The sequence below is a fragment of the Heptranchias perlo genome, chromosome 1 (assembly GCF_035084215.1).
Source record: "Heptranchias perlo isolate sHepPer1 chromosome 1, sHepPer1.hap1, whole genome shotgun sequence".
Taxonomy (NCBI): domain Eukaryota; kingdom Metazoa; phylum Chordata; class Chondrichthyes; order Hexanchiformes; family Hexanchidae; genus Heptranchias; species Heptranchias perlo.
Window position 1 is genome coordinate 107,584,737 of NC_090325.1, and position 26,880 is coordinate 107,611,616.

The 26,880-nt window shown below is 45.4% G+C and overlaps 1 protein-coding gene across 2 annotated transcripts in view; it reads right to left on the reverse strand.

The window, feature by feature from the left end:
- Positions 1-26,880, reverse strand: part of LOC137324733 (uncharacterized) — a 134,635-nt gene that overhangs the window by 8,830 nt on the left and 98,925 nt on the right. For both annotated transcript variants that reach the window (XM_067989398.1, XM_067989390.1), the window contains 3 exons: positions 20,293-20,411; positions 15,537-15,672; positions 6,019-6,101 (listed from right to left, as the gene is read on the reverse strand). In XM_067989398.1, the coding sequence (XP_067845499.1) occupies positions 6,019-6,101; positions 15,537-15,672; positions 20,293-20,411 (338 nt within the window). The remainder of the gene's footprint in view (positions 1-6,018; positions 6,102-15,536; positions 15,673-20,292; positions 20,412-26,880) is intronic.

Sequence of the window (26,880 nt, forward strand, 5' to 3'; positions counted from 1 at the left end):
TGGCAGCCACCAAAACTTCACAATCAAGAGGACTTCTGTTTCTAATTCTATTATGTGGCTGTTCTGTGGTCTTTGTTTCATTGTCTGGCCTAGTCAATCTATGTCCTCTACTTCCATTTCTATGTCTGTAGGGACGACGACTGCGAGATCTCCCTCTTTCATCTCTAATTCGTGATCGTTTTCGGCCGTGAAATCCACTTCTGGACTCCCTATCGCTACTTGTACTCCACTTTCGTACTTTCCACTCTTTTACCCCATTCTGCCCATCCATGGACTTCACTTCATGGCCGTCATCCTGAACATTCAACCAAAATTTAAACCTACCGGTAGCTTTGCCTGCACGTCCCGGCACAGACACGATGGGCTAAATGGCCTCCTTCTGTGCTGTAACTTTCTATGATTCTATGAATTGTTGCATCCCTCCATCCATTAGTCCCTTCTGGAACATATGTCACTCGTGTACCCACTTTGGGTAATTGTTCTGTGGATGTGATAGCTCTGTCATGTGTTTCTTGATCACTGACATTACCACCGTCCAGCCCTTGATCTACCTCAGTCTGTACCGCAGGAACATCATCAAAAAAATCATGAACATCGGAGGCACAAGGTGCCTCATTTACTTCTATCAACTGCTCAGAATCCGAGATTTTAGAATTAATTCCAATTAATCATGAGGAATGAACCCTAACAGTTTGATTACCATGTTGGACAAGTACTGTCTTCACGAACTATTGCCTTACCAGGGCCTTTCCATTCCCTATGACCCTCACTTTTACAATATACCAAATTTCCCGATCTGAACTCTATCTCAGATGGTCCAATACGATGCCTCAGTGCTCTACGAATTTTCTCCGATACCTCAGCCTTGATAAAAGCCGGTCTCCCTGCATACAAAGCATTTAAATGCTCAGAAAAAATGGCACTAATTGTAGTACCTTCTAGAGCAGGAGGATTATCACAAAGAACAGAAGGTAATTTGGGATTGCGTCCAAAGACTTGTTGGTAAGCACTATATCCTCCAACCATCTGAAGAGAATTATTTGCAAGAACCAAAAGGTGACATGAGGAAAAACCTTTTTACACAGCAAATGGTTAGGATCGGAAATGCACTGCACTGCCTGAGGGAGTGGTGGAGGCAGATTCAATCATGGCCTTCAAAAGGGAACTGGATAAGTACTTGAAAGGAAAAAAATTGCAGGGCTACAAGGATAGAATGGGGGAGTGGGACTAGCTGGATTGCTCTTGCATAGAGCTGGCGCGGACTCAATGGGCCGAATGGCCTCCTTCCGTGCTGTAACCTTTCTATGATTCTAACTGCCCACGCTCGGGAAGTTGACAATTTACACTCTGGTTGATCAGCCAAAATTTTATGCACCAGGCTATCAATCACAGCATGATTCATTTCACAAAGACCATTGCTAAAATGGCTCTCTGCTGCTGTATTCATAACAATTATATTCATATTCTCACACAGATCTCTGAATTCCACGTTAGCGAATTCACCTCCATTATCGGTCAAAAACTTTACTGGTGTCCCAAGTCCAGTCCCTATCCATTTTTCCATTACTTTAGTTGGAGCAACCTTCTTCTTCTTACTATATATTAGTGCAGAAATACTAAATCTCGTAGCCAGGTCAACAAAATGCCAGATGAAAATATTTCTGTCTTTGTCCCATACCTTTAGATCCATAGCAACTACCTCGTTAAAGTCACATGCTAATGGAATACTTACACTAGGACATGGGGCGTCAGTCTATACTTCTTACAGATATCACAGTTCTCAGTAATCTCGTCTATTAGCCTCATATTCTCATCAACTACACCTGCATCTTTTAGCAGGAATTTTAAATGTTGAGAAGTAGGGTGGGCAAATTGTCTATGTGACTTTAAGACAATTTTTTTTTCTCTCTTATCCTTATCGCCTGATGCCATTAATACTTGCCTAACATGCTGATGAGAAACATTAGGTTTTATTAAGGGGCTACAATGCTCTGGGTAAACAGCAGATCAACCGATTTCCCAAAAATAATTGCCTCATCGTGTTCCATGTCAAGTTTCATTTTTGCCTTTTTCATGGAAGGTTTACCCAAAAGCATAGGTATCTCACTAGAGACGACATCCGTACTTTAAAATGGCTTACTCCAGATATCTTACATGGAATTACAACTCTCTTGAGTTATCTCAAGGTGTTGTCATCTCCAAACCTAAATCATGTAGAACTTTTATATTCCTTCAGCTTGCGCTGATCTTCACTACTTAGTGAATCAAGATAACATTTTAATCAATCTACTCCACATACATTTGAAGTACATGCACTATCTAACACTGCACAATTAAAGGAATCCACGACTAATACAGTCATCACAGGATTAAAACTCCTTGTGACCAGCAAAATCTGTTCATGTACATCATTATCTTCATTCTTTTCCTCAGAACTACTTTGTTCATGCGTCATTTCAAAGACCCTGCGTCTTCGCTCTGGGCAATTCGCCTCATAATGATACTTAGAGTCACATCTAAAGCAACTCCTGATTTTTCCTTGGGCATTACTGGAATTTATTCGCCTATTATTACTGTCTTAATTTTGTCTTCTGTTGATATAACTGGATCTGCTGTACCTGCTTTCATCACCAATCTGGCTGTCTATAATCCTTCCGTTATATTGATGCCTGCATCCAGTCTCTTGAAAATTTTGAAACCTGGTCTGGCGCCTGCGTTTAGTATCTGGAACATTTCAAAACCTGGTAACCAAGGAATCCATTCCTTGTGTCACAGCGGCTGTTCCATGACGACTGAAGGGAATGACTGTTCCCCAGGAATTTATTTAAGGCAGTAGACATTTGATCCAACAGAGTCTCCTTTTCCGAGAACTGGACGCCAGTTAGGACCAGTTGCCTGTCCATATGAGACACCTTAGCATAATCTAGTAATTTAAACGTTAGTACCGATCCAGGGATTCCCAATTCGAACTTTGTCATCCTTTTGTACAATTTCTTAAAGTCCATGATATACTCTTCCACTGAATGACCGTCCTTTTTCTGAAATGTATCAAATGCTGACCAGGGCTCATAGGCACTTAACAGGTCGTCTTTCTTGTAGATTTCATCTAGAAATTCTATTAGAAAGGTAAAATCTTCATCATTATCCAAAAGATCTGAATCCATCTCAGAAAATACCTTACTTCTGATTTAACTTCATTCAGGAAGCAACAATGCCAAGGCCATGACTTGTATTCTCTTTGGCAGACTAGTAACCCGTTCCACATATCAACCACATTCTTCCACTGTTCATTTGGTTCAAACTCCGAGAACACCAGAGGGAAGTCATACCGTGATGATTTAAACTTGCTTTCTGCCATTTTCCGCAATGGCCACTAGGCTTTCAAGTTTTGCCTTGTATGTCCAAAAAAAAAATTGTAGTTTCCAACCTCCACCTTTAGGCAACCATTCTCTGCTACCATGTTAAAATTGGATAGTCATGTGGTGAAGGATAGAATACTAGAGCCTGGTCTTCAGTTGTTTCCAAGCCTTTATTCACAGAGATTGCCCTTTCACACACACCACAACCGAGCTAAGCTCTCCGATAAAAAGGATACAAGAGACCCCAGTGGATACCCACCATCTGAGTACAATTAACACTAATTGATGTCAGTCATACAATAATCACAACTGGCTCCTTGCAGATATAGGCTGAGTATGGCAATTTTATTTCATAAAATTTCTGCATCCTGGGCAGATATTTTTTTAAAATTTGCCCTCAGGATGTGGACGACACTGGCAACGTTGCATTTATTGCCCATCCCTAGTTGCCCTGAGGAGATAGTGGATGGTCTTCTCCCTAAAACGCTGCAGTCCTTGTGGTGATGGTGCTCCCACAATGCTGTAAGGTAGGGAATTTCACGATATTGATCCAGCAACAATGAAGGGATGGCGATATAAGTCCAAGTCAGGACGGTGTGTGAATTGGAGGATAGCGTGGAGGTGATGGTATTCCCACAACATTGCTACTCTTGTCTTTCTAAGTGGTAGAGGTTGCAAAGGAGGGAGGTGCCATCAAAGTAACCTTAGTGAGTTGCTACAGTGCATCTGAAGATCATACATGCTGCACTAAGAGTGTGCCAATTGCAGAGGGGATGGATACTGAGTCCAGTGGTATGAGCACCAATCAAGAAAACTGTTATGCCCTGGATGATGCCAAGCTTCTTGACTGTTGGTGTGGCTGCAGCTATCCAGCCGAGTGGCCAGTAGTCCATCACATTCCTGACTTAAGCTTTGTAGATGGTGGATAGGCTTTGAGGGATCAGAAGGTAAGCCACTTGTTGCAGAGCAATCAGCCTCTGTATGCTCTTTTAGCCAAAATGTTGATATAGCTGGTTCAATACATTGTCTGGTCAATGCTGACTCCCATGATGCTGGTGGTCAGGGACATATTGCCACGCTTGCCTCCTCTGTAGCATGATTACTGCTCTTTTATACTAAAAGGTTCTGACATTTCTCTATCACACAAAAGGAAAAAAGGAGCTTTTCAAAGTTGCTGCTCAGCCATTTCTGATAAAATTTGCTCCATCTTTAACCGGATTACGAAAATTTGCATAATCTGTACCAATTAAGTGACTCATTAACTGAGAAATGTTACAGGATTTATTATTACAGCAGTATCACAAAGGGCTTTTCTTGTCACTCCCACAAATAAATTTGTGTTCAATAAGATTGCATGTTTGAAAACAGCACGAGTCTGCCATTTTTTTAGCGGGTATTAATTAATGGGGAAAAAAGGGCATTGAACACCACTTTTGAGAAAACTAGAAAATATGACCCGAAATTACACAATTATGTTACACTTACATTATCTATGCTTCAGAATTTTGAGTCATAGATTGCATCCCCCCTCAATCTTCTTTTCTACCATGGAAATAAATTGTCGTCGGAATTTTTTGATTCCACTATTCACATACAGGAAAATCTTTTCATAGAATCATAGAAATTTATGGCACAGAAGGAGGCCATTCAGCCCATCATGTCTGTGCTGGCTGAAAAAGAGCTATCCAGCCTAATCCCACTTTCTAGCACTTGGTCGGAAGCCTTGAAGGTTATGACACTTCAAGTGCAAATCCAAGTACTTTTTAAATGCGATGAGGGTTTCTGCCTCTACCACCCTTTCAGGCAGTGAGTTCCAGGCACCCACCACCCTATGGGTGAAAACATTTTTCCTCAGCTCCCCTCTAATCCTTCTACCAATCACTTTAAATCTATGCCCCTATTGACCTCTCTGCTGAGGGAAATAGGTCCTTCCTGTCAATTCTGTCTAGGCCCCTCATAATTTTACACACCTCAATTAAATCAACCCTCAGCCTCCTTTGTTCCAAAGAAAACAACCCCAGCCTATTTAATCATAGCTAAAATTCTCCAGTCCTGGCAACATCCTTGTAAATCTCCTCTGTACCCTCTCTAGTGCAATCACATCTTTCCTGTAATGTGGTGACCAGAAGTGTATGCAACTTTTCTCACACTTAATCCTAGAGAGAGGGGCTCTGATCCCGTAGAGTCCACATAATATTTGTAATTACTTGGGGTGTACATTACTATAATATTTAAACTTAATATATGAAGGGTTTGATCAAAAAATAATTCACAGATTGATTTTAGCTTTTCATTGCCAATTAGAAATTAGTATAAAGAGATTTTCACCACTGTTCCTTACGAGCAGAAGTTCGTAAAGATTTATATCATTTTTGGATGGCAATAATGTGGAGGTCAGTAATCTTGATTTTCCAGCTATTAGTTTCAGTGCCTGGAAAATCAGAAGTGCCCAAACTGAATGTGCCGATCTCGTTGCCTGATTCTCCAATCTGTGATGGAATCATGTGAGACTCTATGCTGAGAGCAGAAATCACCTGTGAAAATCTGGTAATGTAAGAGACGGTTGTGATTGGGGGTTTGTACATTTTTAAGATGGATGAGGTAAGGTGTGCAAAACGGCCTTCACATCTATATTTACCTTGTGATTTTGGATTCTTACCTTGTCCCATGAAGGTCATATTCAAGCTTTGACTCAAAGTATCCAAATGCTTTTCTTACAGTCAGCTTAAGGTCTTTGGACATCTAAGTAAACAATAAGATGTAGGTTTCCAATAGAAGTATGTTCTGCACAACAAAACTACTCAGAACCATTCCCCTAACAACATCCATATCCATATCCAACATCCATATCACCTGACTGACACACAAACTCTTCCTGTCAGGGAATCTGAAATGCAAATGTCAGCTGACATTCTGAACTCAGGTCCCAGTGGCCTTCCCCAGTTGAGAATCCAATGCTTTGCTGTGATAGAACCTGCAATGCAAAAATGTTTTACCAAGGTTCACATACACAAATCTTTGAAGGTGGCAGGACAAGTTGAGAAGGCTGTTAAAAAAGCACACATGATGCTTGGCTTTATTAATAGAGGCATAGAGTACAAAAGCAAGGATGTTATGCTAAACCTTTATAAATCACTGGTACGGCCTCAGCTAGAGTATTGTGTCCAATTCTGGGCACCACACTTTAGGGAAGATATCAAGGCCTTGCAGAGGGTGTAGAGGAGATTTACCCGAATGATTCCAGGGATAAGGGACTTCAGTTATGTGGAGAGACTGGAGAAACTGGGATTGTCCTTCTTAGAACAGAGAAGGTTAAGGGGAGATTTAATGGAGGTGTTCAAAATTCTGAGGAGTTTCAATAGAGTAGATAGGGAGAAACTGTCTTCACTGGTAGGAGGGTCAGTAACCAGAGAACATAGATTTAAGATAATTGGGAAAAAATCCATGGGGGAAATGAGGAGAAATTGTTATATGCAACGAGTTGTTACGATCTGGAATGCAATACCTGAAAGGGTGGTGGAAGCAGATTAAATAGTAACTTTCAAAAGAGAATTGGATATATACTGGGAAAGGAAAATTTGCAAGGCTATGGGGAAAGAACAGGGGAGTGGGACTAATTGGATAGCTCTTTCAAAGAGCCAGCACAGACACAGTGGGCCAAATGTCCTCCTTCTGTGCTGTATGATTCTATGAAAATAATTTGTGATGGAATATATCAAATTAGGTGGTCTGATTTGGTTTTAACTGGTGCAAGTATTTAATCTGACATATTTCTGCAGTTCTACAAATCTGTACTGTCTCTATGACAAGGTATGATTGAAATTTCCATGAGCTAGAAAAAAACTTCACGCATGCATATATGATGCTGGAACAAAAGAAGTGGAACAGTTGGGAATTCTCTCCTCTTTTCCTAATATCGCCTGGAAATTGAGCAGACACAAAAACTGCCTGCTTCCAAATGGCTGAGCAAACCCTGTCAAAATGTGGCAGACACATAGCATAACTGGGTCCAACCTCAAAGTCCATCTTGCCCACTCAAATCACACCCTAAATGCACTGCAAACATTGCAGACTTTTGGTCCCAATCACATGCATGCTCTTTCATTGTCTCAGTCTCTGACAGCTATCAGCAATTACAATTTTTTTCAATTTCTATCAAGATATAAGAAAAGGAAAGGACAGACACAGAATCACTTTGGATAGAATTAATAGATGGTAACAGAGGTAAACTATTACTAGGTGTATGCTCTAGACCCCCCTCCCCCCCAGGCTAGGGTGAAAGCCTCGATCTGGAGCTGTGGGATGAAATAAGGTTGGTGACTAGTCAGGGACCAACTATAGCAGTTGGAGATTTTAACTTTCCAGAAATTGACTGTGACAATACTATCTCTACTGATAAGACAGGGAAGGAATTTCTAGAGTTAAAAGAAGACTGTTTTATGACTCAGTTTGTAAAAAAGCCAACAAGGTGAGTAAATATCTTGGATTTGTTTATGAGTAATAGAGACAATCAAAATCTCCAACACAAAGGTGGGTGAGGCTTTAAGTAGCAATGATCGTAAGCAGGTTGCATAAATACGGAGATCAGAGAAGAATGTAGCAAAGGCAAAGCAGTTATAACGGGAGATTTTAATTTTGACATAGACTGGGAGATCCAAAATAGTTCAAGTTGTAAAGGCAATAAATTTCTAGAGTGTATCCAGGGCAGTTTTCTGAAACAATGGGGCAAATTTTAAAGGATAGCCAGGAAGGGAGCGGGTGGGGGGGGGGGGGGGGTAAGATTTCCGGGTACGAAACACGGACGGTAATTGCAAAGATTGCGACGTTAATGAGGTCCATCAATGACATTTCCGGGTTTCGCGCCCGGCAGCCAGCGTGATTGACAGATTGGCTACCTGTCTGCAGTGAAAGGAACTGCACATCAGAGAGGGGGGTGGGAGGAAGAGAGAGAACATCGGGATTTGAAAAAATCAGAGGCGGGGGAGGTGGAGGGATGTGGACAATATGGGGGGGGGGGGGGTCAGCAAGGATCGGGGATCGAGTGGGAGGTCAGCAAGGATCAGGGATCGAGTGGGGGGTCAGCAAGGATCGGGGGGGTCAGCGAGGATCGGACATCGGGGTGGTCAGCGAGGATCAGACATCGGGGTGGTCAGCGAGGATCGGACATCGGGGTGGTCAGCGAGGATCGGACATCGGGGTGGTCAGTGAGGATTGGGGATCGGAGGGGTCAGCGAGGATTGGGGATTGGGGGTCAGCAAGATCAGGTTTCTGGGATGGGGGGGTCAGCAAGCATCGGGATCGGGGTGGGGGCAGCCAGCAACGACATCGGGGAAGTCCAGCCAGCAACAGAGATTGAGGCAGGGCGGGGGGGGGGTGTCCAGCATCGGAGAGGGAAGTCCACCATCGGGGAGAGGTCCATCACTGGGGTGGGGAGGGTCGGCCGATCGCAGGGTTCCTGTTGGCCAGATGAGTTTGCTGGGCTTGGATAAAGCACTTCTGCTTCTCCGGGTCCACAAGCAGTGCAATAAAGGCACTCACCTCATGGATCAGACCCTTACTGCCTGCTTTCACCTAGTGTGAATGGGAAGTGATGGGAAACCTGAACAGGTAAGGTTACATTCGCTTTAATTGTACAATACACAAAATATTAAGTACCTCAAGTTTATTAATGAGGTACATTGCCCTTTTAAGTATCAGCCCGCCGGCTTTAAGTGGGGGCGGGACCTCCTGGTGTCTGCTCTTCTCACGTGCACAAATCTGCCTGGGTTAAACCCAGAAGTGGGCGAGTTGGAGGTGGGATCCGTTCCCGCTCCAAAAAGCTGTTATTTTAACCTCCCACTCGCCCCCAACCCACCCATTCTTGGGGGTTAAATTTAACCCAATATGTTTTAGAACCGACAAGAGAACAGGCCATACTAGATTTAGTAATGAGTAATGAGCCAGCATTAATTAATAATTTGACAGTAAAGGAACATCTTGCAAACAGTGACCATAACATGATAGAGTTTAACATTATGTCCAAGAAGGAGAAAGATCATACACAAACCAAGGTTTTAAACTTAAGTAAGGCTGACTTTGAAGAAATGAGACGTAAGCTGAACACGTTAAACTGGGCTGAGCTGTTAACAGGTAAACCTACAAAAAAATAGTGACAGATATTCAAAGAAGTATTTAGTACAATACAAGACCAATACATACCCCAAAAGAGCAAAAGTTCCACTTGTACAGTGAAGCAATCATGATCAACATATGAAGTAAGACGGAGTATAAAACTAAAGGAAATGGCTTACACAAATGCCAAGAAAAGTAGTAATCTAGCGGACTGGAAGAAATATAGAAAACAACAAAGAAAATATTAAGAGCTGCACAAAGGAATATGAAAAAAACCTTGCAAGTAGTATAAAGGCTAATAGTAAAAGTTTTTATACATACATCAAGAGTAAGAGAGTGGCTGAGGGAGATGTGGGCCCATTAAAGATAGACACAGGTGGTATAGTAATAGATAACAAGGTAATAGCAGATTTATTAAACAAATACTTTGTATCCATTTTCACAGTAGAGGAAGAGGATAAACCACCATTGATAGAAGAGAAGCTAAAAAATAAATCAAGGGAAGGAAATTATTGTGTTCAATATTAGTTAAAAAAATAGTAATGGAGGAAACAATGGGACTGTCTCCAGGATCGGGGGGGTCAGCGAGGATCGGACCTGATGGTATCCATTCCAGGGACAAGTGGTGTTCCCCAGGGATCTGCTCTGTGGCCTCAACTTTTCACCATATTTATTAGTGACTTGGATGAAGGAATAGAGAGTTGTATAACCAAGTTTGGAAGTGACACTAAATTAGGACAGTAAGTAGTGCAGATGGGAGCAGGAAGTTGCAAAGGGACACGGATAGATTAAGTGAGTGGGCAAAACTATGGAAGATGGAGTTTAATGTGGGCAAGTGTGAGGTCATCCATTTTGGATGAGAAGGACAAATCGGAATATTTTCGCAATGGTGAGATACTAGGAACTGTAGAGGAGCAAAGAGATTTCAGAATCCAAATACATTTAAAGCTGGTAGACGGGTACAAAAACAATCAAAAGGCAAATGGAATGTTGGCCTTTATCTCAAGGGAGTGGATTACAATGGGGAGGAAGTCATGCTTCAGTTGCATAAAGCCTTGGTCAGACCGAATCTGGAGTACTGCGTTCAGTTTTGGGCACTGCACCTCATTAAGGATACAGTGACCTTGTAGGGGATGCAGCGCAGATTCACCAGATTGATATTGGGGCTTAGAGGGTTAAATTGTGAGGACAGGTTGCATAAACTTGGTTTGTATTCCCTTGAGTATAGAAGATTGAGAGATGATCTGATCGAGGTGGTTAAAATGTTAAATGGATTCGATAGGGTGGGTACAGAGACACTATTTCCTCTGGTGGGGGAATCAAGAACAAGGGGACATAATCTTAAATTTAGAGCCAGGTCATTTAGGAGGGAAATCAGGAAGTAGTTTTTCACATAAAGGGTAGTAGAAATCTGGTATTCTCTCCCCCAAAAGGCTGTGGATGCTGGGACAATTGCAGCTTTCAAGACTGAGATTGATAGATTTTTGTTAGGTAATGGTATCAAAGGATATGGAGCTACGGCAGGTAAATTAAGTTGAGGTACAGATCAGCCATAATCTAACTGAATGGTGGAGTAGGCTGGACGGATGGACCACCCGGCATCGGTCCACTAGGCACCGGACACAACGAAGGCAAACGAAGCCCAATCGACCCTGCAAAGTCCTCCTCACTAACATCTGGGGACTTGTGCCAAAATTGGGAGAGCTGTCCCACAGACTAGTCAAGCAACAGCCTGACATAGCCATACTCACAGAATCATACCTTTCAGCCAACTTTTCAGACTCTTCCATCACCATCCCTGGGTAAGTCCTGTCCCACCGGCAGGACAGACCGACCAGAGGTGGTGGTACAGTGATATACAGTCAGGAGGGAGTGGCCCTGGGCATCCTCAACATTTACTCTGGACCACATGAAATCTCATGGGCAAGGAAACCTCCTGCTGATTACCACCTACCGCCCTCCCTCAGCTGATGAATCAGCCCTCCTTCATGTTGAACACCACTTGGAGGAAGCACTGAGGATAGCAAGGGCACAGAATGTACTCTGGGTGGGGGACTTCAAAGTCCATCACCAAGAGTGGCTCTGTAGCACCACTACTGACCGAGCTGGCCGAGTCCTGAAGGACATAGCTGCCAGACTGGACCTGCGGCAGGTGGTGAGCGAACCAACAAGAGGGAAAAACTTACTTGACCTTGTCCTCACCAATCTACCTGTCGCAAATGTATCTGTCCATGACAGTATTGGTAGGAGTGACCACCGCACAGTCCTCATGGAGACGAAGTCCCGTCTTCGCACTGAGGACACAATCCAACGTGTTGTGTGGCACTACCACCGTGCTAAATGGGATAGATTCAGAACAGATCTAGCAGCTCAAAACTGGGCATTCATGAGGCGCTGTGGGCCATCAGCAGCAGCAGAATTGTATTTCAGCACAATCTGTAACCTCATGGCCTGGCATATTCCTCACTCTACCATTACCAATAAGCCAGGGGATTAACTCTGGTTCAATGAGGAGTGTAGAAGAGCATGCCAGGAGCAGCACCAGGCATACCTACATGCATGCTAAACAGCGGAAGCAACATGCTACAGACAGAGCTAAGCGATTCCACAACCAACGGATCAGATCAAAGCTCTGCAGTCCTGCCACATCCAGTCGTGAATGGTGGTGGACAATTAAACAACTAATGGGAGGAGGAGGCTCTGTAAACATCCCCATCCTCAATGATGGCGGAGTCCAGCACGTGAGTGCAAAAGACAAGGCTGAAGCATTTGCAATCATCTTCAGCCAGAAGTGCCGAGTGGATGATCCATCTCGGCCTCCTCCAGATTACCCCACCATCACAGAAGTCAGTCTTCAGCCAATTCGATTCACTGCATGTGATATCAAGAAACGGCTGAGTGCACTGGATACAGCAAAGGCTATGGGTCCCGACGACATCCCGGCTAAAGTGCTGAAGACTTGTGCTCCAGAACTAGCTGCGCCTCGAGACAAACTGTTCTAGTACAGCTGCAACACTGGCATCTACCCGACAATGTGGAAAATTGCCCAGGTATGTCCTGTCCACAAAAAGCAGGACAAATCCAATCCGGCCAATTACCACCCCATCAGTCTACTCTCAATCATCACCAAAGTGATGGAAGGTGTTGTCGACAGTGCTATCAAGCGGCACTTACTCACCAATAACCTGCTCACCGATGCTCAGTTTGGGTTCCACCAGGACCATTCGGCTCCAGACCTCATTACAGCCTTGGACCAAACATGGACAAAAGAGCTGAATTCCAGAGGTGAGGTGAGAGTGACTGCCCTTGACATCAAGGCAGCATTTGACCGAGTGTGGCACCAAGGAGCCCTAGTAAAATTGAAGTCAATGGGAATCAGGGGGAAAACTCTCCAGTGGCTGGAATCATACCGAGCACAAAGGAAGATGGTAGTGGTTGTTGGAGGCCAATCATCTCAGCCCCAGCACATTGCTGCAGGAGTTCCTCAGGGCAGTGTCCTAGGCCCAACCATCTTCAGCTGCTTCATCAATGACCTTCCCTCCATCATAAGGTCAGAAATGGGGGTGTTCACTGATGATTGCACAGTGTTCAGTTCCATTCGCAACCCCTCAGATAATGAAGCAGTCCGAGCCCGCATGCAGCAAGACCTGGACAACATCCAGGCTTGGGCTCATAAGTGGCAATTAACATTCGCGCTAGACAAGTGCCAGGCAATGACCATCTCCAACAAGAGAGAGTCTAACCACTTCCCCTTGACATTCAACGGCATTACCATCGCCGAATTCCTCACCATCAACATCCTGGGGGTCACCATTGACCAGAAACTTAACTGGACCAGCCATATAAATATCGTGGATACAAGAGCAGGTCAGAGGCTGGGTATTCTGTGGTGAGTGACTCACCTCCTGACTCCCCAAAGCCTTTCCACCATCTACAAGACACAAGTTAGGAGTGTGATGGAATACTCACCACTTGCTTGGATGAGTGCAGCTCCAACAACACTCAAGAAGCTCGACTCCATCCAGGACAAAGCAGCCCACTTGATTGGCACCCCATCCACTACCCTAAACATTCACTCCCTTCACCACTGGCGCACAGTGGCTGCAGTGTGTACCATCCACAGGATGCACTGCAGCAACTCGCCAAGGCCTCTTCGACAGCACCTCCCAAACCCGCGACCTCTACCACCTAGAAGGAGAAGAGCAGCAGGCACATGGGAACAATACCAACTGCACGTTACCCTCCAAGTCACACACCATCCCGACTTGGAAATATATCGCCGTTCCTTCATCGTCGCTGGGTCAAAATCCTGGAACTCCCTTCCTAACAGCACTGTCGAGAACCTTCACCACACGGATTGCAGCGGTTCAAGAAGGCGGCTCACCACCACCTTCTCAAAGGCAATTAGGGATGGGCAATAAATGCCGGCCTCGCCAGCAACGCCCACATCCCATGAACGAATAAAAAAAAAGTAGGCTGGAGGGGCTCAATGGCCTACTTCTGTTCCTATGTTCCTGTAATGTGATCACATTGGACATTTCAAGGATTGGAAAGATTATAAAAACCGAAACAAAATTGCAAGTTTTAAGAGGACTAACTTTATGTGCTTAAGAAGTTTTGTCAGAGTGGGCCTGGCAAGTGTGAATCTGGCTAGGTGAGTGGAGGAGCTATGGAGTTCCTTCAAGGGGGTGATTCTGAATGCAATGGATCAATGTGTACCCATGCAAATCAAAGGTACCAAACTTAAAGGCACTTCTCTCTGGTTGAATGGGACTACCAAGGAACTCATCAAGAATAAAAAAAAAGGCACTTAATGCCATGAAGGAAAATGGCACAGAATTCAGATAGAGGAAATTTGCATTTAGCACAATAACGGCACATAATGCACTTAAAGGCAAATTTCCTTCATCATGTCACCACTATAATGGCATAACTACAATGTTACTGTCGAAGATCAGGAGGAATTTCACCCCAATTGTTCTATCAATCAAAGACTGGACAGCTATTTTGGCCATATTTAAACAATAATTCACAGAGGGTTAATTCCTTTTAGCACTCTGAGCATGCATTAAATAACAGTGAATATTTTTCGCCCCCTTTTACCGCACTCTCAGGACCACACAAGTCTATCAGTGCACTTTCTTAGAAGCCAGGTATGTCACAACAGAGCAGGCAATCACACTGCACCGGGAAAATTCCTACTGAATCACCTGCTAATCAATATAATCAGCATTTAACTACTATAAATAACACCAGTGTGTCAATCCAGCTCAGCAGTACAAAAATATGGAGGGAACAAGAAGATCCTGAAGATGTACTTTATGGAAACGCCCTTCCTGATTATTGCAATTGGTGTGAGGGAATAGTGAACAAATTGAAAGAACAACAAAGTAATAAACAAAAGATTCAGCAGGCATGGGATGGGCGGTAGCCCAAACACATTCACAGAAGAGCATTCTTAACCCACATTTATTCAGTAACATGCTGCAAATGCAGCACAAAAGAGAGACCATCATGGAGATCATAAGTTGGGAGATAGTACAAGACATAGGGGATGCTTAAATCTGTATCAAGGAGTTTCCTAACCTGCACAATGATGATTGAATACATTCACTGGCAATGATTTTCATTTTCATTAAATTAAAAGCAGTGTTTGTGCTCGGCTGCTAAACAGCACGTATTGTCACTGCATATATGCATAGCAATGCCCATGTTCTCATGCTGTGCCATTTTTGGGATCAGCCAGGGTTCCAGAAGAAAAAGGCAAAGAAAGGGGCTTTGAGATAGATAAAAACACTGCTGTAGAAGGCACAAGGGATATCACAAAGCTAAATGAGGGAACTATGAAATAAAATATGCATCAATGTTCCAAAAACTTGGAGTTAGGGTTGAATAATATGTACATGAATGCATAAATAATTCATAATTAAATTGGAGATTTGGAAACATTAATAAATATGGATCAATACTATTTAGTACCTATAATGGATACAGGAAGTGAAATAATGGAAACAGATTTTCATGTTCTAAAACATTGAATACATGCAAAATAAAAGAAATAAATACCTTTTCCTTCATTTCTTCAATATTTTTCAGACAGTAAACTTGCTGTAGAAGTTGTTTCAGAGATTGTACAAGTCCTTCCTTGAACAATTTGTGCAGCTTTCTTTCAGCAAATGGAAGCCGTTTTTTGCCCATGTACCTGTAAAAAGAATAATATTTGTTATGCAGAGTACGCAAGTTCAGTAGGTTTTGTTTTCTTTAAAGGAAATGTGGAATAGATTGGCAGAAAGTTGTACTAGCTCTTCTTATCCGATTCTCTTTTAATTGATGTTACAGACCCTGACTTATTAGCCATTCATGGGAAAGCATTTCATGTTCTAATAACCCTCTGTGCACAACATTTTCCTTCAACTTTTCCTCTTTGTTCCTCTATTGATAATCCTGAATCTATTCCCCCTTCGTTACCGGCCCTGACATCACACCCACCGTTTTCAGGTGGGAGATTGTCCTGATTTATTCAAATGAGGCCCGGGAGTTGAAATGGCTCAGGCCTCACATCGAGCTCTGCGCGAGGGGGTTTCCCTCCCACCACACACTCCCCCCACCCCAAACCATCCCCTTAAAATTGACACCAATGTATTGTCTATCCTTTTATTCCAATCTCAGGCCTACCAACATCGCTAAAACAGATTATCTCGTCATTTATCTCATTGCTGATTCTGGGACCCTGATGTGCGCAAATTGTCTGCTGCATTTTATACGTTACAACAGTGACTACACTTCAAAAGTAATTTATTGGCTGTAAAACGCTTTGGATATCTTGAGGACATTAAAAATGTTATATAAATGCTTCTGCATCTTCTTTCAGGAGACGACAACATGTAATGGCCTTGAGGGTCAGGACAAAAGGGGTGGTCCTCTAACCTTAGGCCTTTCAGAAAGAGGTGATGAAACTCCTGGGGAGGCAGACAGAGAAGCTGTCAATGATAGAGAAATTAGAGGGCCTCTGCCAGCTGGAGAATTACTTGGATAATGTGTTGTTTTTGCTTCTCCTGCTGTAGTTGCACAGGCAATTTTCCTGCAAGCAAGCTCTTGTTATCCCTTCTTCGGCAACTCACAAAATCTTTGCTTTTCTGCCAACCATTTCAACCTCTTCCTCTCCTTCTCCAGGTGAAACACAGCAAGAAGCAATAGAGCAGGAGGAGGAAGATGTTCCAAGTCACTGGCTTGAGGAAAACTCCTCTCCGCGCCCCCCCCACCCACCTCCCAATAATCTGACCCATGCCATCATTCATCTTTTCCCACTCACCAGTCCAGATAGATGCACCTGGGGGATACAGATAGTAGGAATGAGGGGACTGCAATGGGAGAAGCAAAGAGCATAAGGGAGCCAAAGGAGCAAGGAAGGGAAGAAGAACCTGATGTTGCTGAATGGAACATATATGTACCTCATCTCCATTTACCTGCCTTTGTTCAATATCCCTTGCTACCCTTACCCAACAAAAATCTATCGATCTCCTTGAAAATTTCAATTGTCCCAGCATTCACAAGGCTCAGGAGATGTCAGCCCCCTTGGCTGATAGGCCTGAGGACTTGGATCTCTGGGGTCCTGCTTTGAAAAGAAGGATGCTTCACGGTGTCAGCCGTGGCTCAGAGCTATATCTCAAGTATCTCAGTGCCTGCTGGGCAACAAGGCCTGCCTCTCATCACCTTGATTTGTGAAACCTGTGCAGATGCCTTCTACACCTGCTAAGCTACATTACAGTGAAGTCAATCATGTCACCCACGTGGTCATTGAGCACACCAATGTAAAACTCAAGGGTCGCATCCAGTGCCTGGAACATTCAGCGGGGTTCTGCAGAATACTGAAAAGAGACTCTCATGCACAGGCATCACACAAACGTGGAGGCACTGAGAACGATCTGCCAGCATGTAACAGGGTAAAGGTAGAGTCCACTGCCATCCTGAACTGCACCATAAGGGAACCTTATTAGCACTACAGTACCCTTGAGTGTGTGGCAGCTCCTTACACATCTGTAGCTGTTCCTTCCCCCAACATAAAGGGCCAAAGATCAGTGAGTGTGTTCTCCATGGATGCAAAGACAGTTGGCCTTGAGGTCTTAGAGACAGATTGGAGAACAGTGTCTTCTGGCCACCACCCCATGAGGCCAGGACCCAGGGTAGCATATCTGAGGACTTCCAGGATGTTACTGGAACCATTAATTCAGCCCTGCATCTGATCATTGAGCAGCCAGAAACAAGGCCCGATATCTGTGGCATGGCTGGAGTCTGCTCACATGATGCTGCTGGCTCTCAGGTGGCAGCACACTGGACCACTCCGGCCAGCCTGCTCAGATACCCGCACACGGCACTCAGGAGGCGGAGTCAGTTTGCCTAGGCAGCAGCAATAGAATCGCAACCTGCGGTAGGCCCTTCCCAGGACTCAGGTGTCTGAGTTGAGGGCCATCTCAGCGTCTAGTTTGTAGTCAGTCACCTCTTTCAACCTGGTCCTCAGAAAGCAGCTGGAAGAAGCATCAGATTATGCGGGGCACCAACGGAAATCAGGCCATTAGGATGGAATAAGCGCCCACAACAGATATAATGCTGATAAACATTTGAGGAATGTCCTTTACTAATTATGTCTGACAGCATCTGTGTCAGCTGGCTGAATTTGGAACAATCCAAGAGAGTGCTCCAGGATGGGGCACCTCGGCAAAGGCAGAGGAGTGGATCCACACATTTGGTCTACTTAGGCGGTCTGCAGTAGTTAATCAGCAGAAAAGGTCTTCATAGTAATCTGGGTGTGGATTGCTTTTGCAGCCAGTTAGGGATATTGTCTGCCTCCTCTTCGCATTGCTGCTGCTCTGCATAATGTTTGGTTGTACCTAGCTCACCTTCCCCCTCACAGGCAGTGATGGTCAGGCCTTTCTACAAGTTAAGATTAAGTAGGATGCTGCATGACATGCCTGTGCATGAGAGTCTCTTTTCAGTATTCTGCAGAACCCCCGCTGAATGTTCCAGGCACTGGATGCGACCCTTGAGTTTTACATTGGTGTGCTCAATGACCACGTGGGTGACATGATTGACTTCACTGTAATGTAGCTTAGCAGGTGTAGAAGGCATCTGCACAGGTTTCACAAATCAAGGTGATGAGAGGCAGGCCTTGTTGCCCAGCAGGCACTGAGATACTTGCCTATCTGGATGAAAGAGTGCTGATAGGGTAGACTGCTGTAACACAAAGGCATCAGCTGCTGCCAGCAAACCAAGCAGTCACATGCAGGATGCTGTGCTGTTTGTTACAAAAGAGGTGCACATTCAGAGAATGCGACCCATTTCTGTTTACATAATTTAATGAATTGAAAGATGGGGCCTGGAAGGTTTACATGTGTACCATCTGTAACTCCTTGCACCTTGGGAAAACCAGGCACTCTGTAAAAGTTTATAGCCCTGCCATTTTTCTGCCATGATGTGGAGATGCCGGTGATGGACTGGGGTTGACAAACGTACAGAATCTTACAACACCAGGTTATAGTCCAACAATTTTATTTGAAAATCACAAGCTTTTGGAGGCTTTCTCCTTCGTCAGGTGAATGTGGAAATCCTTGAAAGTTCAAGGATTTCCACATTCACCTGACAAAGGAGAAAGCCTCCGAAAGCTTGTGATTTTCAAATAAAATTGTTGGACTATAACCTGGTGTTGTAAGTTTCTGTACATTTTTCTGCCAGGAAGACATTGTGAAACTGGCCTACCTTGTCAAACAAGGCATCAGTCACCTGTTGCATGCAGGTTGGCAGTGAACACTGAATTATGTCCATGAATTCCCCTGTACCATCCTGGAAAGATCCAGTGCAAAAGAATTCAGGGCTGAGGTGGCTGTAACAGTCTTTGGGAGAGCAGTTTGAACAGTGGAGGTGGACTAGAGATCACCTAAGGCTTCCTTACTGAAGAGTAGTCTTTTCATGCACAGCTCCTGGATGAGTTCTTGGTGGGAGCACCAGGGTCAGTACACTCTAGCTGCTGAGTAGTGGCTGGATTGTTTCATTTCCCTCCTCTGACATCTAACATGCCTTAATTTGTTGCATTTCTTCTCTTCCTCTTACTGTCATAAACAAGGGGCCTCCAATGGGGAAACCCATGTTGCTGCCTTTGCAGTGGGTTTAGGTGAAAATTAAATTTGGACTCCAGAGATTTTTGCAGAGGCAGGTGAAGGCCAGGTCAGTAACTGTACGGTGGACAAATTGGTGCTGAAATGAAAGAGTAGCAAGCAAAAGTTTGAATCCAGGAATTGTCCTCTTAAAAAAGCATTTCCACCTTTATCATAAAAACAGAAAATGTTGGAGAAGCTGGACGGAAGTTCTGACGAAATGTCTTCGACCTGAAACGTTAACTCTGTTTCTTTCTCCACAGATGCTGCCTGACTCCCTGAGCTTCTCCAACATTTTCTGTTTTTATTTCAGATTTCCAGCATCTGCAGTATTTTGCTTTTGATTTGTTCCACCTTTATCAGTTGACCCTGGCAAGCAAGTAGCCAAATAGTTGAAATGGGAGGAAATTCAGGCAGGCTGTGTTATGGGCGTACATTCCACCCCATCCTATATTTCCCTGCGTGCTCCGCCCAGGTGATGATTTACGCCCAGGCAGTAAAGATAAAAATCTATCCCAGTATGTGGAATAGAGAGAAAGAGGGTGAGCAGGAAATACCTTAAAGAGTGGTAATTTCACCATCAAAGAGAAAATAAATTGCACTTAAACTCCTTTAATATGCAATTCATCGAGAGTTACAGACGTTAAAAAAATTCTGTCTTTGAATGCACTTACCAGCCAATGGCTCCATCCAATTCCCTTTCCGCTGCCAGGCGAACAAGGCTTTGCATTTTGTCAGTGTCTTTTTCAAGATTTATGGCAAGAAATTTGCTAAGATCATTAATGGCACATTCCTGTGGGCAAAAAGATCTTGAACAGCTTCTGTAAAATTATGTGACAATGGTTAAAAAAAACTGTGACTGCTGAAATAAAAACAGAAATGACTAGAATACACACAGCTCCATCAATATTGGAAAATAGATGGAGCAGATTTTCCTGTTACTGCAAAGTGTTGCTAGGTGGTATGTGGACAGTGTGCAAGGTTGCACAGTCAACTGGTTGGGACAGGCATGATGGACCTCATGGTCTTTTCTTGCTCTTCTTTTCTGATGTTAATATGTTGGAACTGATACAGGAAGACAGGAGGAACTGTTTCTTTGATCCTTTCCTTTCTTGACTTGATATTGACTCTCACTGTGGTGCTATTCCATGGTCACGGGTCACCTTCGAGTACATTGCTCAAGCTCAAGTAGTGGCCACTATCCATTTGTGAGCTTTGACAGTGAGCGTTTGTAGGTTATCTATTTGTGGAGGACAACAAAACGCGGCTCAATCTTGTCTGCACCCAGTGTCCACACGTGTACAATACTTCCAATAGCGGACACTGCATATCAATCAGGAGTGGGAAAACCTTGGACAATTTCTTCTTACTAACCCAGAGCCACCACAGAGAATTATAATGCTACTACTGCTGCTGTCACTGAATTAACACAGACCAGAGGTGGAATCAGACACCTTCTTGGGTTGTATGGCTCAGAGGCTTTACTCAGCAACAGCTAGGAGAGCCCTTTTATAGATCTGGCCAAACAAAGAGGTGGGAAAAATCATGTGTAACGATCAGAGTATAAATATGCCAACTGTTATTATGAAGAGCCACATAATGGGTTTAATAAGAAAGAATCTGTGTTTATAAAACATCTTTCATATCCTCAAGATATATGAAAGTGCTTCACAACCAATAAAGTACTTTTAAAGTGTAGTCACGGTTGTAATCTAGTAATAGCCTGTAAACAGATTTTTTTCACAAAGCTAAAAGAGGTGAAAAGTGCCAGCATTTCTTCTTGCAGATTCTGACGGTGCTTCTGTGTATTTCCAGCATTTTCTGTTTTTATTATCGAACTACAGGGTTTATCCCAGCACAATGCTTCACTGGTTAGGGCCAAAATTTTGGGAGAATCAGCATCACAGTTTTGTAGCCCCATTTGCACTCCCATGTAGTGAGACTCTATGCTGGGTGCACAGGATTGCTGAATTTGCCCTTATATGTCTGTTTCTTATAGCTAAAAGTGTTATCAAACACAGTGGGGGAAAAAAAAAAATTCGATAAGGCCTATTATCGGGCGTGGGTAGCACGATCTGCTATTAACCCCCGCCCGATGGCCCCTATGGCGTGAATTTCGAGCTGCCTGCTACTTACGATGATAGCTCTGTGCAGCCAGTGCTACCCGTGCTGCTGAGAGTTTGCACGGAGAATAAGGAAGCCAGAAATGGGGCGTGCTCAGCGCACGACTTGTTATAAAAAGGATATAGAGGCATCGGGAGAAGGTGCAATAAAGATTCACAAGGATGATACCAGAACTGAGAGGGTATACTTAACAGGAAAGGCTGAACAGACTAGAAAAGAGAAGGCTCAGGGGTGAACTGATAAAGGTCTTTAAGATAATGAAAGGGTTTGATAGGATTGTCGTAGAGAAAATGTTTCCACATGTGGGTTGTCCAAAACTCAAGGTCATAATATAAGATAGTCACTAATAAATCCAATAGGGAATTCAGGAGAAACTTTTTTACCCAGAGTGGTAAGAATGTGGAACATGCTACCACAAGGAGTAGTTGAGGCAAATAGCATAGATGCATTTAAGGGGAAGCTAAATAAGCACATGAGGCATAAAGGAATAGAAGGATACACTGATTGGGTCAGATGAAGAGGGGTGGGAGGAGGCTTTCATGGAGCATAAACGCCGGCTTAGACAAGTTGGGCCGAATGGCCTGTTTCTGTGCTGTAGACTCTGTGTAACGATGTAACTATGTAACGTCATCGGCAGCATGCACCTCTTAAAGGTGCAGGTGCACATTTTAAATGGGACATGCACAGTCCACTCGGAGGAGGGAAAGATTTGGAGCAGTGGTGCAGTTGGTTGGATGTGCCACTTGACACTTACATTCACTCACCTTGACCACTCGTGTCAAATTGTTGAACGGCCGGAAGGATGGCAGGACCGGCGTGAGAGCAGGCTCCACACTTCTCCGATGAAGCACTGGAGGCCCTAGTGAAGGGGGTGGAAGAAAGGAAGGCCAACATGTACCCGCAGGGTGGCAGGAGACCCTCAAGACTCCAGCTCCACAGGCATTGGGAGGCTGTGGTCCAGGAAGTCAACGCCAGGAGCATTGCAGCACTCACATGGGTGCAGTGCCGAAAGACGTTCAACAATTTGACACGAGTGGTCAAGGTGAGTGAATGTAAGTGTCAAGTGGCACATCCAACCAACTGCACCACTGCTCCAGGCATCACATTCCCCGTCACCCACCCACCAACAAACACTGCTCATCCATACGCATGCTGCACTTGGCAGGCTGCATCTCACCCGCACATAGTATCACACTTGCAGGCCACACAACCACCACTCACAGGTCACACACTCTGGCAGATATTCGACCACGACAGGCACATCAACCAGACACCTTGCAGGATACTCAATGACACACTGCCCTCTGTCTTGCAGGAGAAGGTGGCGCAAAACAGCCGGCAGCAGGAGAGACCTGAGGGTGGACAGGCACGCCTACACGTCCTCACCCCCTTGGAGGAGACAGTGCTTCAGATCATTGGCCGGGCCGTCGCTGCAGCCGTGACCAAATGCCTCGCTGGAGGTCCCGATGAAGGTGGATTCTGCATATCTAACGCCCCTTCTCATTTCCCACATCTCCCTCCTCCCATAATCTTTTCTGACTCATGTGCTGAAAATGCTGTCGGCCTGCGTCGTACTTGCTCCTCTTCCCGTTCCACAATTCAACCTGTTTTTCTTTGTCATTGCAGATACCCAACAACACGTGGCAGCACCATCCGATGAGGAGGAGGAGGAAGAGGAGAAGGAGGAGGACATTGAAGGCGCATCATCACTCGATCGGACACACGTATCCACCAGCTCAGAGACTGACACTGCGCGTCCTTTAGAGCCGAGGTTAGAGGGGGGATCTGCATGTGGTGAGACACTGGGCACAAGTGAACAGGAGCCGGGGTGGGGGGAACGGATACCACGGGTGCCAGCACGCTGGAGGGCAAGGTCGCTCACTAGTTCTGCTGCAGAAGAGTCAGATGAGGACTTCGATGGGCCAGGCTACAGACGACGGCTGATGGGCGTACACCACCAAATGCTTGGGGTACTGGAAAGTCTGTGCACAATGAGAAGGGGCATGGAGGAGTCGAGCTCCAACTTGGCACAGGGCTTTGCGCAGAGCTTGGAGCCCATCCTTTCATTCATGGAACGGGTGGTCACCTCCATCAGCACACCTGTGGAAACCACCATGGAGCAGCGTCTGATGGTCGATGTCGTGGCTTCCATTGCAACGCAGACCGATGTCATCAACGGTTGCAGCTCAGACTGCTGCAATTGAAGCTCAGACAGCTGTTCTTGTGGCTCTGGGGACCACTGTGGAACGGGACTTCCAGGGTGTCACAGTACTTCAGCAATCCGTTCCCCAGCTGATCACCAGGATAGACGAGGCGCTGCTCCATCTCTGGCAGTGGCGCCATGGCAGTCGGACCTGCTGTCCTCTCTCAGGACGACAGCATTCCTGCTCCTACCCCTGTCAATCCACCAGTGCTCTTGTTGTTTTCTATCAGCCAACCAGGCCAGACTGCTGCAGCCCATGCTGATATGGTGCAGTCTGAAGCTGGGCCCTCCCATCACAGAGCTGCTTGAGGTCGTACTCCAAGGCCATCTGCACGCTCCTCAATTGAAGGTCAGCAGCCTTCCACTACACATACTCCAGCAACCGGGGATGCACATCGTAGGAGCACTAGGATAGGTAACGGCACACAAACAACGGGCACTAAGGCAATGCACAAGGGTGAATAATTCTGTTCTGTTTCCGGAATTTGATTTGTTAATTGATAAATGTGACTGAATTTGCATTTGGTGGTGGTTTTTATTTGTGCGATGAGCTGAGGGTGAAACCAATGTGTAATCAGATGGAGGGCGATTTGATGGTCAAGTGGGAGTGGACAGGTGGGGACTGTTGGACTGTTGGTGAGTTGGGGGGGTGCAGTTGACATTATTGATAGCGGGCACAGATCAGGCGAGCACGCAGAGCCCTTGCAGACAAGGCGTGTGGTCCTTGTTGCACCCTTGCATCTTCCTCCACTTCATCTTCCGGCACCTCACCCTCCTCCTCCTCCCCGGCCTCATCCTCCTCCTCCTCCACCTCTGGCTCGGGGTCTTCGCCGATCATCGGTGGCAAGTGGTGTTCCCTCATGATGACGAGGTAGTGCAGCATGCAGCATACCACCACGAATCTGCCCACCTGCTCAGCGGAGTATTGCAGGGATCCTCCAGACTAGACCAGGCAAACCAAGCCCAGTCGACCCAGCAAAGTTCTCCTCACTAACTTCTGGGGACTTGTGCCAAAATTGGGAGAGCTGTCCCACAGGCTAGTCAAGCAACAGCCTGACATAGTCATACTCACAGAATCATACATTTCAGCCAACGTCCCAGACTCTTCCATCACCATCGCTGGGTACGTCCTGTCCAGAGGTGGCGGTACAGTGATATACAGTCAGGAGGGAGTGGCCCTGGAAGTCCTCAACATTGACTCTGGACCACATGAAATCTCATGGCATCAGGTCAAACATGGGCAAGGAAACCTCCTGCTAATTGCCACCTACCGCCCTCCCTCAGCTGATGAATCAGTCCTCCTCCATGTTGAACACCACTTGGAGGAAGCACTGAGGGTAGCAAGGGCACAGATTGTATCTGGGTGGGGGGCTTCAATGTCCATCACCAAGAGTGGCTCGGTAGCACCACTACTGACCCAGCTGGCCGAGTCCTGAAGGACATAGCTGCCAGACTGGGCCTGCAGTAGGTGGTGAGCGAACCAACACGAGGGAAAAACTTACTTGACCTCGTCCTCACCAATCTACCTGTCGCAAATGTATCTGTCCATGATAATATTGGTAGGAGTGACCACCGCACAGCCCTCGTGGAGACGAAGTCCCGTCTTCACACTGAGGATACCATCCAACGTGTTGTGTGGCACTACCACCGTGCTAAACGGGATAGATTCAGAACTGATCCAGCAGCTCAAAAATCGGCATCCATGAGGCGATGTGGGCCATCAGCAGCAGCAGAATTGTATTCCAGCACAATCTATAACCTCGTGGCCCGGCATATTCCTCACTCTACCATTACCAACAAGCCAGGGGATCAACCCTGGTTCAATGAGGAATGTAGAAGAGCATGCCAGGAGCAGCACCAGGCGTACCTAAAAATGAGGTGCCAACCTGGTGAAGCTACAACTCAGGACGACATGCATGCTAAACAGCGGAAGCAACATGCTATAGACAGAGCTAAGTGATTCCACAACCAACGGATCAGATCAAAGCTCTACAGTCCTGCCACATCCAGTCGTGAATGGTGGTGGACAATTAAACAACTAACGGGAGGAGGAGGCTCATTAAACATCCCCATCCTCAATGATGGCGCAGTCCAGCACGTGAGTGCAAAATACAAGTCTTAGGTGCTTGCAATCATCTTCAGCCAGAAGTGCCGAGTGGATGATCCATCTTGGCCTCCTCCCGATATCCCCACCACCACAGAAGCCAGTCTTCAGCCAATTCGATTCACTCCACGTGATATCAAGAAATGGCTGAGTGCACTGGATACAGCAAAGGCTATGGGCCCCGACAACATCCCGGCTGTAGCGCTGAAGACTTGTGCTCCAGAACTAGCTGCGCCTCGAGACAAACTGTTCCCGTACAGCTACAACACTGGCATCTACCCGACAATGTGGAAAATTGCCCAGGTATGTGCTCTCCACAAAAAGGACAAATCCAATCTGGCCAATTACCGCCCCATCAGTCAACTCTCAATCATCAGCAAAGTGATGGAAGGTGTCGGCGACAGTGCTATCAAGCGGCACTTACTCACCAATAACCTGCTCACCGATGCTCAGTTTGGGTTCCGTCAGGACCACTCGGCTCCAGACCTCATTACAGCCTTGGTCCAAACATGGACAAAAGAGCTGAATTCCAGAGGTGAGGTGAGAGTGACTGCCCTTGACACCAAGGCAGCATTTGACTGAGTGTGGCACCAAGGAGCCCTAGTAAAATTGAAGTCAATGGGAATCAGGGGGCAAACTCTCCAGTGGCTGGAGTCATACCTAGCACAAAGGAAGATGGTAGTGGTTGTTGGAGGCCAATCATCTCAGCCCCAGGGCATTGCTGCAGGAGTTCCTCAGGGCAGTGTCCTAGGCCCAACCCTCTTCAGCTGCTTCATCAATGACCTTCCCTCCATCATAAGGTCAGAAATGGGGATGTTTGCTGATGATTGC